Raw genomic sequence first — 17,129 nt, forward strand, 5'->3', positions numbered from 1 at the left:
AGAAAAGCAAAATCAGGGAAGCCATTTGGTGTGACATGCCTCTGTTTGCTTGTCTCTGTGTTCAGATATGTGGAGAGTCAAATATTTTCTATTAATTTAGTAAATACATTATTAGAGTCTAAATGGATATTACTGCCTAGCTTTTATTAAATTAAATGTTAAATGAAATGAAAAGAAAAGAAATATAATGTTTCCTCTTTTTGGAAAAATCTGACTCCTCAAAGGTCAAAGTATTGTACTGTTTTTTCCAGTTTTGTTCCTTTTCCTCCTCTGAAGCAGAATGCTTTCTTTCCTGCAGTTAACATTCCTCTTCCTTGGAATTTTATAAGGAATCCTGTCAGCATTGAGTCAACATGTTCCACGTGTAAACCTTGCATCTTTTCCTGTGTTTATTCTACCTCTTTCTTCTTTCCTCCTCCAATTCTGTAATGGACTAAAAATAAAATAACTACACAATATCTTTGAACTGTCAATGCTAGGAACTATTAAACAAGAATCCTTAATTTAATATTCCTTGGGCTTTGTGGAAAGTTGTGTACAACTATTGTATAGTTTTTGCATTAAAAATGAGGTGTTGAATACTTGACAAAATGGACTAATATATGTATATATGCTATACTGGCGTGGATAGGATTTACATTGATCCACATATTTAGTTGAGAGCATGCCTAGTTTGTTTTGTCTCTGTTGAATATAGTTCTGTTTCAGCAGATTACAACAATTTGTTTCATATGCAAGTCCCATCAGCTCTGCTTTTCTTTCAGCTTTTGGAAGTAGAATCCTGGATGGCAGAAAAAGGACTTCTGCTAGAAATTCCAGATTATGGGAGAAATGAAGTATCAACTCAAGCACTGTTACGTAAAATGGAAGCTACAAAGCTTGATCTGGAGGGATTTAAATCCCGAATTGAGAAGCTGAAGGAAACAGGAGACTATTTCTTGAACAGTAATAACACAGAAAGGTAGGTGTCTATAAACCTTTTGGACGAGAATCAAGTAGTAAAACAGTTTCTGTTATTTTCAAGACTTCTTCAGGCATTATTTCATAAAGCCCCTTCTGCGTGCAAACATTTGTGCTATTTGAATTTTTGCTTTGCCAGAAGCATATGAGTTGTAAAACTTTAAGAACAATCCTGTAACTATTTGATTGAGTTGATAAATTTCAAATAAAGATCTGAAATCTTAACAAGTTTTCTGAATGTCACAATAAGTCATAATGTCGCCCATCTTTAACAAACACTGGGAAGCTTGCAATCAAAAATCAAAACAACATAAAAACTATATTAAAGTTATAAAGCAAGCATATTAAAAACAAAAGCCTGGTGCCAAGTCAAACGTTCAATATGCAGTTACCTCATGTTATCCCGAAGCTTGGGAGAAAAACTGAGGTAGAGGTCTTTTTCTCCATGAATAAAATGCTATCAGGGTATTTAAAAAGTGGTCATCCTGCTCAGATTTAAGCATGGCTTGGATTACATCTGGAATTAAAGACTCTGAATATACTATACTAATTTTGCAAACAATGGTTTGCTCTCAAATCAAATAGTATTCATGCACAACTCGTATGTACATTAGTAACATGTAGAACCATTAGTAACATGTAGAAAGATAGACAAATAGGTAATAAACATAAACTTTTAGTTTGTGCTAAACAAGAGCTGTATATGAAAATTGCTGGGAACAGGGATAGCTGTATAAATGAGTGATGCCCATTTTCTAAACTCTCTTTTCTGTGTCTATGTTGATGTCTCTCTATCTCTCTTTATAGTTCAATTATCCTGCCCAAACTTCAGTCTGTTTTAGACCAATACCTGTCTCTCCAGGATAGGGCAGAGAGACAAATAAAAGCTTTGCAGGAACAATCACAACTGCATCAATTTGAGAGGGAAACTCAACTGGTGGATGCTTGGCTGTTGAGCAAACAGAATATGGCTGAATCAGATAACTATGGTCAGGATTTGGAGAATGTGGAGGTAAAGCAGATGTTGTCCTTGCAATACCTCAGCTACACTATTTTATATTCTATAGTTCCTGATATTCCTTGATTATTAAAAGTTACATGAGATTGACTACAGATAGCAATCGTTCACATATGCTTATTATTAGTTGTTAAGCATACACTTTTAAAAAATGCTAAGTGACTTTCCAAGCCTTATTCACCACTTTTTAATATTATCTCAAGACTAATATCAAGAAATAGGAGGAAGATTTTGAATAACTCTGACTGCTACTTCTTTGTTGATGCTACAGGTTCTGGAGAAAAAATTTGAAGATTTTATGAAAGAGGTAGAAACTCTAGGCCATACAAAAGTTCTACTGATAAACAATCTAGCATCTCATCTTAGAACTGTGTGTCACAATCAAATAAGCCACATCCAGAAAAAAAACCAGGATATCCATGACAGATGGGAAAGGTTGCAGCAAGCTATCCAAACAAGAGTAGAGGTGAGCTTCCTAGTATCCAGATGGGCTCCTTAGGACATGAATGAGCCATGTTTGGGTCATGAGTCACATACCACGCCAGTCGTTTATTGTAGTTTTTTTAAAAAAAAATTAGATCGGCAGAATGATTCTGAGCTTCCCTATTATACAGTTATATTAAGTAAAAGAAGTGTGTTGAATATATATATATATATATATATGGCCCACTTTTGCATTATGGCAGTGTTGTCATGATTGAAAATTGTTGATTATACGTTTTGAGTTACTATATATAATCAAAAATTATGGACAAGCTCATCCACGAAATTGAATCCTTGAACGCAGGATAACAAGGGGAAAAGTATGGTGTGATTTTATCGTTCATCATCATATAATGCTATTACAAGTACCACTGATAATGCACACAGTATTTGATAGAAGCAAGACTTATCTCTGTGTGATCTTCTTGCACCATTAGAATAATGTTTGTTGACTGGTAGTAACTGTGTAAAACAACCAGCATTTTCCTTAAAAATGAAGCTGATGTATCTGAAACCAATCAGATATTTAGAACATGAACATACACACGAATGTATGATACTACAGCAATGTGAGTCAGTATCCCTCACTTGTATCTGCCTTACATCATGAGCATTTTTAAACTGGTTTGTTAGGGACAAGTCTTACTGAAACATTTTTCTTTTCATCAGAATCTCAAAGCAGCTCATCAAGTTCATCAATATGATCGTGATGTGGATGACCTAAAAGGCTGGATGCAGGAGAAAGAGGCTGTTGTGACCAGAGATGATTATGGTTATGACCTACTTGGAGTTCAGACCCTCCTTAGTCAACATGAAGGAGTAGAGGTAACTAGAAACAGTCACTTCGAAAAAACAGACTTTAAATATATAATCAAAAGATCTGACATTTCAGTCTACAGAATTTCCAATGATGGGATTATTGTTCACTGCCTTAAAGAAATTAGCTGCTCTCTTAATATAAGCTTCTTAATAGCAATCTACTCAGAGTTATCTTAACCATTTATTTTTTATTTATTGTATTTCATATTGCTGCTCTGAGAGATATTTGATTTTTTTAAAGAAAACAATAAAATGGGTATAAGTATAAACATGAGTAAGAATACAGGAAATAGGTACGAATAAATGGGGACAATAAGACAGGTATGGTAGGCACGATGGTGCACTTATGCATGCCCCTAAAATAGAGTAACGAAAATAGTAAAAGAGTAACAATAATAAACATAACAAAAACAAAGTGTAAACAGAATATAAATGTATATTAACATCAAAATATCAAAGAGAATTAGGATTGCTCGTTTTTGTCAAATCAATGAACTTTCTTCAAGTCCCTGAGTGGGCAGTTTGCTTTGCCCTGAAAGATTACCTCTTTCATCTTTGGTGAAAGTGCTGTTATCCTGAAAAGTTTATTTTGGGATGAGTTAAGGAAATCAATTGACAGTTTTCCGGCTGGCAGGAAAAATATCTGTCATTTGCTTTCCTAATGTAAGTAGGGAAGTATTGACCAAGCTTGCGATGGGACTTTTACATTAGCCAGAAGCCCCTTCCTCTTTATTAGGTGATACATGGATGCCATCTTACATCAGTTCTTTCAATGTTCTCTCTCTGTTCTGACTTCCTCTTTTTCTCAGATCATTTCCTTCTTCATGTTGTTTGAGATTGTATTAATGGCAGATGATTCAGATCCATCTCACTCTACCTAGTAAAAAAGATATGAAGCCCTATGGGAAAGAAGCAAAAAATGGCGGGAGGGGGGCTTGAATATTCCAAGCTAGTTAGTTTTCCTTTGTGTATTTCAGAGGGAACTAGCAGCCATTGCAAAAGAGTTGGAAAGAGTTAGAGGAGACGCCTGGCGCCTAGGCTGCCTCTACCCTCTGCCCAGAGAGAACATGATGAACAGACTTTCTGAGGTTGAAGACTGCTGGGAGAAACTAGACAAGAAGTGTGTGGAAAGAAAGCTGAAATTGCATCAGGCTGAAAAAGTCCAAGTCTACTTCAATGACTGCAGAGAGTTGACGTATGTATGAATTAGCCTGATTGAACTTCCTTTCATAATAGTAAAGGGGTGGGGAGGGTGCAGATAAAATCTTGGTACAGCAAATTTAAAAAACTTTTGGATAAATGTATACTATACTTGTATCTACCTACAATGCTTTTGAATAATAATACAGTGGAAGCTGGATTTCACATTTTAAGTTATGCATGGATTATTTACTTGCCATGTACCCAATGTATCTCATAATTAAATCTGATGTTTTAATTGGGATTTTTTGCAGAGCCTGGGCAAGAAAGATGCATTCCCTGATTGTTTCAGAAGAGGTAGCAAATGATCTTCTGGGAACTGAATTGCTTATTAAGCGCCACAAGGAATACAAGCTTGACATAGACAAACAGTGGTTGAAATATGAAGATTTGGGGCAAACTGGAAATAACCTGGTGAAGGAAGGACATTTTATGTGCATGGAAGTAAGCTACTGATTAAAGAAAGCAATAAGTTGAAATATCAATTATAGCATGTTTGGTTTCTACACTTAATTTACAAATATACCAACCTTCCCAGCTGGGTTCAGAAAGTAGCTGTGACCTAAGAGCAAGAAATAATTAGGAGCATGACATCAAGATCCATGCTGAACCTAAATGAAACTAATGGAGTAGGTTACTAGTTACTGAGATATCAAAGCTCCTCTTAGAATGTGCTAAACTAGAATAAGCATTAATGTGTATGTTAATGGCTATCTATCTTCTTGGAAAAGTAAGTTTTCAAACCCTTTTACACTGAGCTTGCTTCTTGAGCAGATGCTAAACAGTTGCAAATCCTATGCATTTACATTTACTAAAAAGTTTGAAGTGGCCTCACTTTCTAGCTAAAGCTGGTATTCTCTCCTTTTCTTATAGGGCTTGTCAGGAGAGAGACTATCCTTTCAAATAGGCTGCAGAATATTTGAGACTTGATTCTGCAACATTTTTATAGTACAATCTGGAAAATAAAAACTTTTGAAAACGTTTAAAAGTTTTAAAACTGGGGACCTCATGACTTCCCTTGAAAACTGATAAACTGTATGCCCCATCACCAAAAGTCAACAAAAATAGGCTTCCCTTATGCCAAACATTCATTAACTATATGCCCATGCTTCTTGTATCCTTTTTAACCTGAAATATGAATAAGTTCTTTATGCAAATGCAGCCCTGCCTGCCTGCCAAGATTTCCAGGTCATTTAAATTGGACAATTATGGAAACAGATCAACAAACTAGGATATTAAGCAGTTGTTTTAATTGGGTTTAGAGTACAATTCCAACAATATCACCTGGAAACTCTGCAAATTGCAATTCCAACACATCAAAAGGATGTCAGGTTGGGAAATGCTGAGGTGTTTAATTTAATTTGTTTCATTTCTTTTAAAATTACTCTGAATCATGTCTCTAAGCTGACTTTAACAAACATTACCTAATTATTGCACTTGCATTTGTGGTATGGCTATACAAATGATTTAGAAGATCCCAGTTTTTCTTTTCAACTGCAAGAGTCACTTTTCTTACCCTCTTTTCAGAGCGATTGAGAGGATTAATAATAATGTATTCATAACTATGTTTTTACTTATACCTATTACCTTGTAAGCAATTGACAAACCAAATAAAATAAAAAATAAATAAATTAAAAATTAAAATAGGGATGGCATAAGGCATCTAGATAAAATTTCAAAATAAATAAATTGGTCTTGTGATCTAAAAAAAAGCACAAACAGCATAGGGAGAGAATAAGATGGTAACTTGATATGAGACAACCCAGTCAGGCTCAAGGTTACCAGATCTAAACACAACATGTGATCCTTCAGACTGTATGAAGAAAGAAGGAAGAAAAGAACAGGATTTGCTTGAAATGTTCCCTATGGTCATAATATCTTAATGACTTCATGTTGACTTTTATAACGCTACTCAGCTTGCCTTATGAATTGTAAAAAGAGCTGAAAATGAAGTGAGGGGGGTAAAAATTGTTAACGTGCTCATATTACTAAATATGAATTTTGCTGGGCATTTTTGGGAAACTATTTTATGTGTATTTTTCAGGATAAAAAATTAAAAGTTATTGTAATCTCCAAAAACAAATTGGTCAAGTCCTCAAAATATTCAGCTTGCTACAATATCTTCACTCTGCAGGACTTCCAGACAAAGATTACCGTATATACTCGAGTATAAGCCGAGTTTTTCAGCCCATTTTTTGTGCTGAAAAAATCCCCCTCGGCTTATACTCGAGTCAGATTCCCCTCTGAAAAAAAATGGTGTGGAGCTCTGGAGCTGGGCAGCCGCTTCCCTGCTTCCGTGTTTCCTTTGCAACTTGTAAGCATGGGGGTAATCGGAAGCAGAAAAGTTCTTGCATGAGGATATGTTTTTTCTTTTTTTAATTGTTTTTAGGGGGGGGGAAGACCCACCGCCATGTGAGAATGCTCAGACATGAAATCTATCCGCCCGAAAATAAGTGTGTGTGTGGGGGGGATTTTTAACAGAGGGAAGATGTAGGGAGAAGGCAAAAGCGACGGAAGATCCTTCAGGGGAAACTGAGGGGGAGACTCACCCTTGGTCCAGATGAGCCCCCTTCCCCGCCCCTAAGGAAGCAGAGGCAGCCAGCAAGGGCAGGCAAGCCCCACTTCACGGACTCCATCCGTCCTCGCTCCCGCCCACCCACCCACCCAAAGCCACGAAGTCCCCAATCGCGCAGCCCAGAATCGCCCTCCCCTCAGGGGGCAGCAAGGACGCCCGGTGTTTCCCGAGACAAGAAGCTCCGCCGTGCAATGAAAGCGCCCTGGCTCTAGGCTCGCGGGCTCAGAAAACAACGCAAGCCGAGGTTGCTTCGGCTCCGCTCAGCTTCGTTTCCTCAGCCCCAGCTGCTTTCAGTCCGCTCGGGAGGAGGGGGAGGAGGTGGCGGCGGCAGCTCGCGTTGTTTTCTGAGCTCTAGGCTCTAGGCTCGCGGGCTCAGAAAACAACACGAGCCGAGGTCGCTTCGGCTCCGCTCAGCTTCGTTTCCTCCTCCTCCCGAGCGGACTGAAAGCAGCTGTGGCTGAGGAAACGAAGCTGAGCGGAGCCAGCGACCTCGGCTCGTGTTGTTTTCTGAGCCCGCGAGCCTAGAGCTCATAAAACAACGTGAGCCGCCGCCACCACCTCCTCCCCCTCCTCCCGAGTGGACTGAAAGCAGCTGGGGCTGAGGAAACGAAGCTGAGCGGAGCCAAAGCAACCTCGGCTCGCGTTGTTTTCTGAGCCTAGAGCCAGGGCGCTTTCATTGCACGGCGGAGCTTCTTGTCTCGGGAAACACCGGGCATCGTTGCTGCCCCCTGAGGGGAGGGCGATTCTGGGCTGCGCAATTGGGGGACTTCGTGGCTTTGGGTGGGTGGAAGCCAGGACATTGACTTTAAGCGCTGCTGACCAAGTGTTTCACAAATACCAGTGGGACCTCCGTCCACCACTACCCCTCCCTCTTTTGCCTCCTTCCTTCTGATCAATCAGGTTTTCCCAGTATTTGCTCACAGCTGCGTTTTCTCTTCTGCCGTGCTAGGCGTTGAACGCGGGGATTTCTGATTCCCCTTACACACGTGTGGATATGCCGTGGGGCGTTTTCTTCCAAACGCCCCACGGGCAGAGAACAATGACTTTCATGATAGTGAGATCATTTCCCAAATTAATTGATTCACTAACCCAAAAGAAGAAGATGTTGATGACAGTGGGAGGCAGGAGTCACTCTCTCCCTTGCAAGAAAAAAGCAAGAGCCGTTCTTATGATCTCTCTCTCTCCCCGTAATACAGTCAAGCCCTTTCCAGCATGCGCGATCCGCCCCCGCCGCTTTGCACCTTGCAAATGCAAAAACCCCGGGATTTTGCATTTGCAAGGTACAAAGCTGTGGCGGCAGATCGCGCGTGCTGGAAAGGGCTTGACTGTATTATGGGGAGAGAGAGAGAGAGAGAGAGATCATAAGAATGGCTCTTGCTTTTTTCTTGCAAGGAGAGAGTGACTCCTGCCTCCCACTGTCATCATCATCTTCTTTTGGGTTAGTGAATCAATTAAACCTTTCATGATAGTGAGATCGTTTCCCAAATTTCCCTTAAATCAGGGAAGAAATCACAAAAAAACCTTTGGACTGAGAATAAGCCTGTTCCTACAATGCCATTTTTGTTCACTGCAGTGTGAAAAGTGTGAAAAAACACACTTCTTTTTCTTCATCTTCTTGTTCCCTATTTACTGGTCTCTTTCAAAGAAGAAATTGTGAACATCAAACTTATTCTCAACTGTCCTAGTGAAAGTTTTTATTGGTATCTATTTTTATTTTTGAAATTTACCAGTAGCTGCTGCATTTCCCACCCTAGGCTTATACTCGAGTCAATAAGTTTTCCCAGTTTTTTTGTAGTAAAGTTAGGTGCCTCGGCTTATATTCAGGTCGACTTATACTCGAGTATATACGGTATATTGTACAATTGATCTGCCTCATTTCTGGCATTTAAAGCCAAACTTTATGTTCACTCTTCTCTTTGTCCATCTTCTTCTTTCTTTCTGCCATGGCAGAAAAAGTAAACCGCAGCTGCCTTTTGCACCAGCGGAAGCTTCCAGATATTCTTCAAGAGCAGTTAATGTAGGCCATGTTATAGTAATCCACTCCCAGGTAAACGGGACATGTAGTTCAGGAAAATGTGCAACTGGTGTACAACTCAAAGTTATGCAAAGGTCCTCCTATCCATCATGACTGCCACCTGCTCCTCAGCCAGGGACCATCAGTTTAGAAGGACTCCCAGACTGCACACAGAGTTTGTCTGGGCTAGATCATGAAGAAGTGATCTAGAAGGCCCCAAAACCAGAGCCACTTAGTCTTGTTAGGATTCAGCTGAAACCTATTGTTCCCCTATCCATATGTTACTATATCCATTTGTTGTTATTCTCTCGGTTACTTAAAAGATGTTATTAAAGATTATGGCTAGCTTTATTCTTTGTTGCTTATTGGTTGTTGGCATTTAGTGGATATTGTACATCACTTTGAAATTCTTTTGAGTATTGAGTCTTGTTTCAGGGGGGAAAAAGACCATTTTACTTCTGTACATAACTTAGGACTGAATTCCCCAAAACAAAATAGCTCAAGAGATTTCCTGGAAAGATGTCATAAACTCAGCTTACATTTATGAAAAATGAAATAATTGGGTTTTTTTGTATTTTTGTTCCCCTTCTTCAATTTCCTTATGGGAATTTGTTTCTCTAGATTGAAGAGAAACTCTCTGAATTATTGGAGCTAATGCAAAAAGTGAGAGAAATCTGGGATCTGAAGAAGGATTTGTATGAGGAAAACTGGGAGATTCAGCTGTTAAAAAGGGAGCTGGACTTTGCTGAAACCTGGTTGACAGCTAAGGAGAGTTTTCTTTCAGATTCAAATTATGGGGTAAGTAAGCAATTGTATAGTGCAAAATGCCAAATTCAAACCTATCCAAAAACAACTATATCACTCCTGAAACATTTTAATTATGTAATTTTTTTAGCTTTTCCCCAGAACCCTGGGAAATTTCTTTTGAATTTCTCTAATTGCATGAAATAAGGAAGGATATTAAACATCTTTCTATCACTCTATTTTTCCCAGCTGCCAAAGGGTAGAGAAGTTTGTGTCTGGTTTATAGCCTGCTTTTCCTTCAGGAACTCAAGTAAGCTCCCATCATTTTGCCCTCAACCACTCTGTAAGATTAGTGCTGAGGCAGAATGAACAACTCAAATTCAGCCAATGAGTCTTCTAAAAACAAACCCGGAAGATGCAAACTTACGGCTTAATTGTATAATACTGAAAGAATTCCATCCCCAGCCAAGGTGACAGCAAAGCTGACTTGCTAGGCATGCAGCAATGTTGCCATCAGGAGAGAGGGAAAAAACTCCCACTTATATCAATACTGGCTGGGTGGGAATTTCTAGTGAAATTGCTGCAGTCACTGCATGCTGCTAAGCCAACAACCTGCCTTTCCCTTAAACAAAATTCCTTCAAAATTGAATGCTCTTGTCATATAAAGCAAGTAGAGACACAAATCTTGTTGCCTTCCAACATTCATATTCTAAGTATAACCTCGATAATGAAGAAATTGAAAGAGTCATCTGTGCTTCATTAGCTGGAAAGCTTCATAGCCATGCCTCACAGCCAACTTGGATGTTTCTCTTTCCCTATTCTGCTCTTTCCTCTCCTTCTCACCCCAATGGCATTTCTGTACTAAAATAATTGCATTTATTGACTTCACTCCCTAGAATTCTGTCTCTGATGTTAAACATCTGTTGAAGAAGCATCAAGACTTTGAAAAAATGCTAGAAGCCCAAGAAGAGAAATTTGCACAGTTGAAGAGAAAGACAAAGGTACTATGTTAAACCCAAGGAAGACATGTGGGGGACAGGCCTTACATAAATACCTTTCATCATCTTTCCCAAACCCCATGTGGTTTTATACTTAAGCTTAATAATAAGGTGGCAATTCACTCAAACCTGTTTTTTATATTATGCTTGGCCTTCTTATCGATTACTAAGTGCAACAATAGCCCAATGCAGTGGTGGGATTCAAATTTTTTTTACTACCGATTCTGTGGGCGTGGCTTGGTGGGCGTGGTGATGCTTGGTGGGTGTGGCTTGGTAGGCATGGCTTGGTAGACATAGCAGGGGAAGGATATTGTAAAATCTCCATTCCCACCCCACTCCAGGGGAAGGTTGCAAAATCCCCATTCCCTCCCCAGCACGCTAACCTGCTTTCCAGCTCTGTTATCCTGTGCAGGGGAACAAAAGGAGACCCAGCCGATCAGCTGGGACTAGGGAGGCAGAGAATAGATTGGGGTGGAGACATCAGAGGTGGTATTTGCCGGTTCTTCAAACTACTCAAAATTTCTGCTACCAGATCTCCAGAACTGGTCAGAACCTGCTGAATACTACCTCTGGCCCAATGGTTAAAAAAAAAGAGAAAAGGACAGCCTTCTAACCACAGAGATTTAAAATACAGGAATGATGGAGGAGAATCTTTGTTGTTTTTTTTTCCTTCAGTTGTCTTGAACCCTGCTCTTCCTGTATAGAGCAGTGTGAAAATTACAGAACATTACATCATCCACACTTTTCATTTCCAGTCGATATCTATAAGGAGATGTCTGTGTAAATAGACTGTCAGGTTCTGCAGACTTTTCTTTACAGATTATGGCTATCATGTGGCTGTCAGAGCCAAAGCAGAAGTGCTGTTTAATGGATATATGAAGAGATCTATTGTTCTATAGCATGTGATCTTGCTGGGGGGAGGGGAAAAAACCGTTTAAGACAATGGCAGTTAAGGAATGGATTGACCTCATCCTGCCCTGGTTTTTTCTTCCCTTAAATCCCAGCTTTCAACATTCTTACTGATTTTTGCTCCTTCTATGAAATACCTACCATGGAAGGTCACCTACAAAAGCACCAAATATTTTTGCCAATTTTCCAAAAGTTTTCTTCCTCTGGGAAAAGATAAATTGCTTTTTTACATCATTCTGAAAATGCTTTAAATTTCTTTGGGTTTGTTTTAAACTGCGTTATTTTTGCAAAGTAGTAGAGTACTCCCATGTGGTGAAACTTATTCTCTCTGTAACCTCTATGAGATCTACTTCTCAGTATTTGGCCAGCATTGTGTGATCTGTTAGGAATGAGTATTTGACAAAAGAAGCAAATAAGACTGTTTTTCTGCCTACATTGTTATATATAATTGAAATCAGGAAAAATATAAAAATAAGTTGAATGCAAATGATTACTTAAGAGATGCGAGTAGGAAAATAAGAGATAAGGTCAAGAATCAATGGATAAAAAGTGAGCATAGATTAAATATAAGGCAGAGTGATAAGAATCAAATAACATTGCTAATACAAAAAAAATGAATGAAGATCAAATTGCAAAGTAAATATTTGAGAAAAGAGCAAGAAGGAGGAGATTGAGAATGTCATGTCTGGAAAGAATTAATGAGATTTTCAGTTAGAGACAAATGAGTAAATTAAAAATAAAAGACAACACGTGATTCATTACCTGGTTGTAGTGGAAGTAAGGATGGTTTGCAAGGACCCAAAGGTATTAAAGAGGGTTGATATAAACAGTTGGTTTCCTTTTCTCTTATTTCACATATTTAATGTCTTTTATCCACTATTCTTCACTCTTTGTTTCATTTTGCATAAGTCACTCTGAAAGTGTCAGTGAAAATTGCCAGTGACTATTGGTGTACATTACAGCCAAAATATGGCAATAGAGACAAAATAGTGGTGTATAGTAGTAGTAGTGAGACTCAATAGTAAATCAGTGGAGCTGTTACCCAGTTGTATGTTTTCTTTCACAATTGGAGGGAGGACAGGCATGAAAATTCAACATTCAGGCTCTATTGTGGTTTCCTAGTGGTATAGAAACTATGTGAGGCAAATTTACATACAGGGATGAAATCTTCCACACTCGTATGCATATGTGTTCAAGGAATGAATAATTCTACATGCAGAAGCCTAAATATCATTTGATTAAGTAGCCAGAAACTTGCAAATTTTGTGTACTAATGATAGATTTTCAATAGAAAGCAGAAACACTCTTTTGTGTGTCCTCCCACTCATTCCAAGTGATTTTTTTTCAGAGAGAATTGAAGCTACTGAAACAAATGACTATAGAAGAAAATGAGCAAATGACCACATTGATCAAAGTCCCCTCACTAAGAAGGCGACATTCAGATAGAAGAAGCATAATGCTTGAGCCAAAGAAAACTCAGCAATTACCACTTATATCCTCAATTCCCAACTTAAGAGATCCCTTCAATGTCTCTCCTACCCAAAACTCTAAAGAGAGTTTGCACCAAATCAGTTCTGAAGAAGACTTGATGTTGATCAATGATTCTCCTGAACCAAGAGTGCTTGGCTTAGAAAATTCCATGCCAGAAACTGAGAATTCTTTATGTCCTTCATTGACCTCAGACTTGAATATCCAGCAATCTGATGTTGGATTTTTGGAGTCACACAGTAGTGATTTTAATCCATCAGATGTGATAAACAGTTGTGAAATTTCTACCTCTGAGTTAGAAACTAGTGAAATGAAAACTCAATATGGTGAAGGATCCCCTGATGATTGCCAAAGTTTTCTGCACTCAGATTTATCACCAGAAGGATCAGAAACTGCTTCCCAAGTAAGTTATTCCCTTTTGTGTTACCCTTTTGTTGACTGAACAATGACATAATTACTTATTTTTATATAAAATAAGGCTGATTCATAAGAAACATTCCAAAATTCATAAGGTGGTGTCTTTCTTCAGAACAGCCAAAAGCATTGCCAATTGTGAGCAACATTTTCCAGTCTCATTTTTCTTTCATTTTTATGGGTCAATGTCCTCCAGGATTATAGCAATGAAATTCAGCTGCAATCTATTAATGAAGCAGAATTTCCTGCCAATTCTTAGCAGAAAAACCCTTTAAAAAACCAGGTAGATTTATACTTATTTCCACCCACCCTGAAATTGAAGGGGAAAAAACCCAAGGCAAAAATTCTGATCTTAACGCCTCAGTTGTGTAATTTGGTAAGTATCATGTATAGCCTTCAGCCATCAAAAATGGGTTGAAGGACAATGAAAATGTTAGTCATTGCCATAAAAATGTTGCTTCATATTAAGAGAAGAGAAAGAAACTCAAGCTGAAATAACCTACTTAACATTCTACAAGGTAATCATTCTAGAATTCCTAGTAGGTATTCTTAGAACTGCAAGTTTTAGATTCATCTAGGACTACACAGATAATGGTTGATCTCTCAATATTCAAAACACAGTATTTACTTGTATTTGATTCAAATCTTAGACAAAATAGTTTACTTTTATTCTTTGCCTTTTTAAGGAAATAGAATCGTGGGTTATTACCAGTCATAGGTTCCCATCCACTCACAAAAATAGATTGTTTCTTTGCCCTTTTGTGCTTGGTACCATTTTTCTGTGGCTGCATGAGATTTTGTCACATATAGAAAACTTTCTTGGCATCACTGATTAATGCTGCATAAGTAGTTTCATTGGATCTGATGATTGGCCTAAGGCAGTCTGTGGGCCTGTTATCAATGCATCTGATTTGCCCTACTATCCATCTCCCAGTTTAATGATAAAACATCAGGTCTGAATAAAAAGTCACACAAAGAAGAAGGCAACCGTGATAGGAGATCAAATGCATTCAATTTACTGTATTTTACTTTGTGGTGGTCATGGGAAACTGAATGGGTCAAAGAAAACTAATAATCTGGGATGTCCTATTTGCAGAATGTCTAGTTGTCTGAAATTGCTCATAGTAATTTTATATTTGCTGAATTTTAAAGAAAACTGCTACTCCAAGAATAAATTATACATTTTCCAAATTGCATATAAAACACAATAATCCTCAAAGATCCACCAGAAGCATTCTAAAATCTTCATTCTTAAGCAACATTGTTTATTAGGATCAATCATATTTGTACAAAATTGTGCACAAAGACATGTATATAGTATCTAGGTGCAACTTCTCAAAACAAAGCCATATTTTTCTTGCGAAGATATGTAGCTCCTTTAAGGAACTATAGATATTGTTGGGGCTCTGAAGGTTTTTTCCATTCAAATTTCCATTCATATTTATAAGCACGCACACACATGCACAGAGAGACAGACATGCAACTCAAAAGATCAGGATGAATGAGACCAAAATCAACTTGTCATTACAGTGTATGATAGAAAAAGACAACAACTGTCATTTACTTTTCATAACAGAAAGCACACTTCCTCTTTAAACATTCAGTTCTTAATGCTACAAATCTGCCATTTCTCTTTCTTCTGATTTATGGCATCTTCTAACATCACCCAAACAATAAGGCAAAATATAGCCTCTCACCCTTAATCTGACTTTATCAGAAGGATGGTTAGATTAGCTGGATGATCCAATGAAACTTTATAAATCATTAGTGAGAGTAGTAGCCCAGTCAAAGGCCTCTAGTATGTCAGGTTGCTTCAGTAATTCAGTCTTCATTATTCAAATATATAAAGATTAATAGTTCCAAGACTGGAGGCTTAATTAACTATTGATTTTGTATTCCCTAAATAAAATCCTTACTTAGTTCCATCTCCTCCCACTCTATCTCCCGAGTCCCAACTATAGATTGTGTGCATGGCATTTTTTCTGTCATATTATTGTATAAATTTATGAATGATTTATTGCATTCAAGCTTTCATCATAACAAATTAAATTACTTGCAAGCTTCTTATGCATTTCAGATTTCTGCCAATCGATACATTATGGCAGGTTTTCTAGAAAAAAGAGACCAGGTCCTTTCAAGAAGGAAAGAGGTAAATATAAGTAGAACACCTGCATGATGTGGATGAAAAGTTAAGATGAGGCATCTGTGCCCTTAATATGGCTAACTAATTGATATGTTGTACAGATAAATGTATGGCTCCATTTATTCAATGGATAGAAGATGCAATGGCACTTGCCACTTAAGAGCAGATACCTGCTTATGCTTATAAGCCTTTGACTTTGTAGACTTTGTACAGACATGTCCAATGAAACATAGGGTTCGTTTATACAAAATATAGTAGGTTAAAAAAAGATGGTTGTATAAATGTATTTGAAATCTACATATATTTAAATAATATTTGCATTAGATGAGTAAATAGAATTATAAATGTTTCATGTTATAATAAAATATGTATTAGAAATATATACATGCTTGGATAATATTTGCATTATACAAGTATATATAGAATTGTAAATGTTTGCTATAATGAAATAAGTTAGATATTAGAAACATATACACGTTTGGATAATATTGCATTAGGCAGGTATACATAGAATTGTAAATGCTTCTTCTTATAATGAAATATGCTAAATATTAGGAATATATACATGTTTGAATAACATTAGATATATGTATATAGAATTGTAATGTTTATTTATAGACAAATAATGTTTATTATAATGAAATATATCATTTTTTTTCTTTTTATGTTTATTTTCCTTTTTTGTGAAAGCACTTTTATATGTTCTTTTTTCTCTCTCTCTTTGATTATGTATCTATAGTACCTCCATCATTCTGATCTTCAGGTCTTGTCCTTTTTTACTCTTTAGATTATTAATTAAAAGCCAATGAAATATGATAAAAGAAAAAAGTTAAGGTGGGACACGATTAGCCTGAGATTATATTAAACTAACTGGATTTTCCTTTTTTATAAGAATTTATCTGAAAAAAAACTAAATGAAGGAGAATTCCAGGTATAATTCAAGGACTGATGTTTTTCTTGCCATGCACTTCTCTTTCAGAAATTTTCTCTCTCCTTTTTTCCCCTTCATATTTATTCTAGCCTATCCTGTTTTGGTATCCCTACCACAATACATGTGCAAAGTCAGCTGCAATGCCAAAATGATACTTCAGTTAACTTAGTTTTGTTGAATTACTTGAGCCGTGGTATCACAGTGGTTAGACTGCAGTATTGCAGGGCTAACTTTGACCACTGCCAGGAGTTTGATCCTGACTGAGCTCAAGGTTGATTCAGTCTTCCATCCTTCCGAGGTTGGTAAAATGAGGACCCAGATTGTTGGGGGCAATATGCTGACTCTATGAACCACTTAGAGAGAGCTGTAAAGCACTATAGGGTGGTATAAAAGTCTAACTGCTTTTGCTCTTGCTATTTTGCACATTTATTTA

At 37.5% G+C, this 17,129-nt stretch overlaps 1 protein-coding gene across 1 annotated transcript in view; it reads left to right on the forward strand.

Annotated features, from left to right (window-relative positions):
• SPTBN5 (spectrin beta, non-erythrocytic 5) overlaps positions 1-17,129 on the forward strand; it is a 106,779-nt gene that overhangs the window by 83,493 nt on the left and 6,157 nt on the right. Inside the window, exons 51-60 of the mRNA XM_087962040.1 lie at positions 765-961; positions 1,768-1,972; positions 2,250-2,444; positions 3,131-3,286; positions 4,258-4,475; positions 4,735-4,924; positions 9,691-9,867; positions 10,710-10,814; positions 13,069-13,611; positions 15,700-15,771. Coding sequence (XP_087818166.1) covers positions 765-961; positions 1,768-1,972; positions 2,250-2,444; positions 3,131-3,286; positions 4,258-4,475; positions 4,735-4,924; positions 9,691-9,867; positions 10,710-10,814; positions 13,069-13,611; positions 15,700-15,771 — 2,058 coding nt within the window. The remainder of the gene's footprint in view (positions 1-764; positions 962-1,767; positions 1,973-2,249; positions 2,445-3,130; positions 3,287-4,257; positions 4,476-4,734; positions 4,925-9,690; positions 9,868-10,709; positions 10,815-13,068; positions 13,612-15,699; positions 15,772-17,129) is intronic.

The sequence above is a fragment of the Notechis scutatus genome, chromosome 1 (genome assembly GCF_049901735.1).
Source record: "Notechis scutatus isolate UNSWTSFEM ecotype Mainland chromosome 1, rNotScu1.2, whole genome shotgun sequence".
NCBI lineage: Eukaryota > Metazoa > Chordata > Lepidosauria > Squamata > Elapidae > Notechis > Notechis scutatus.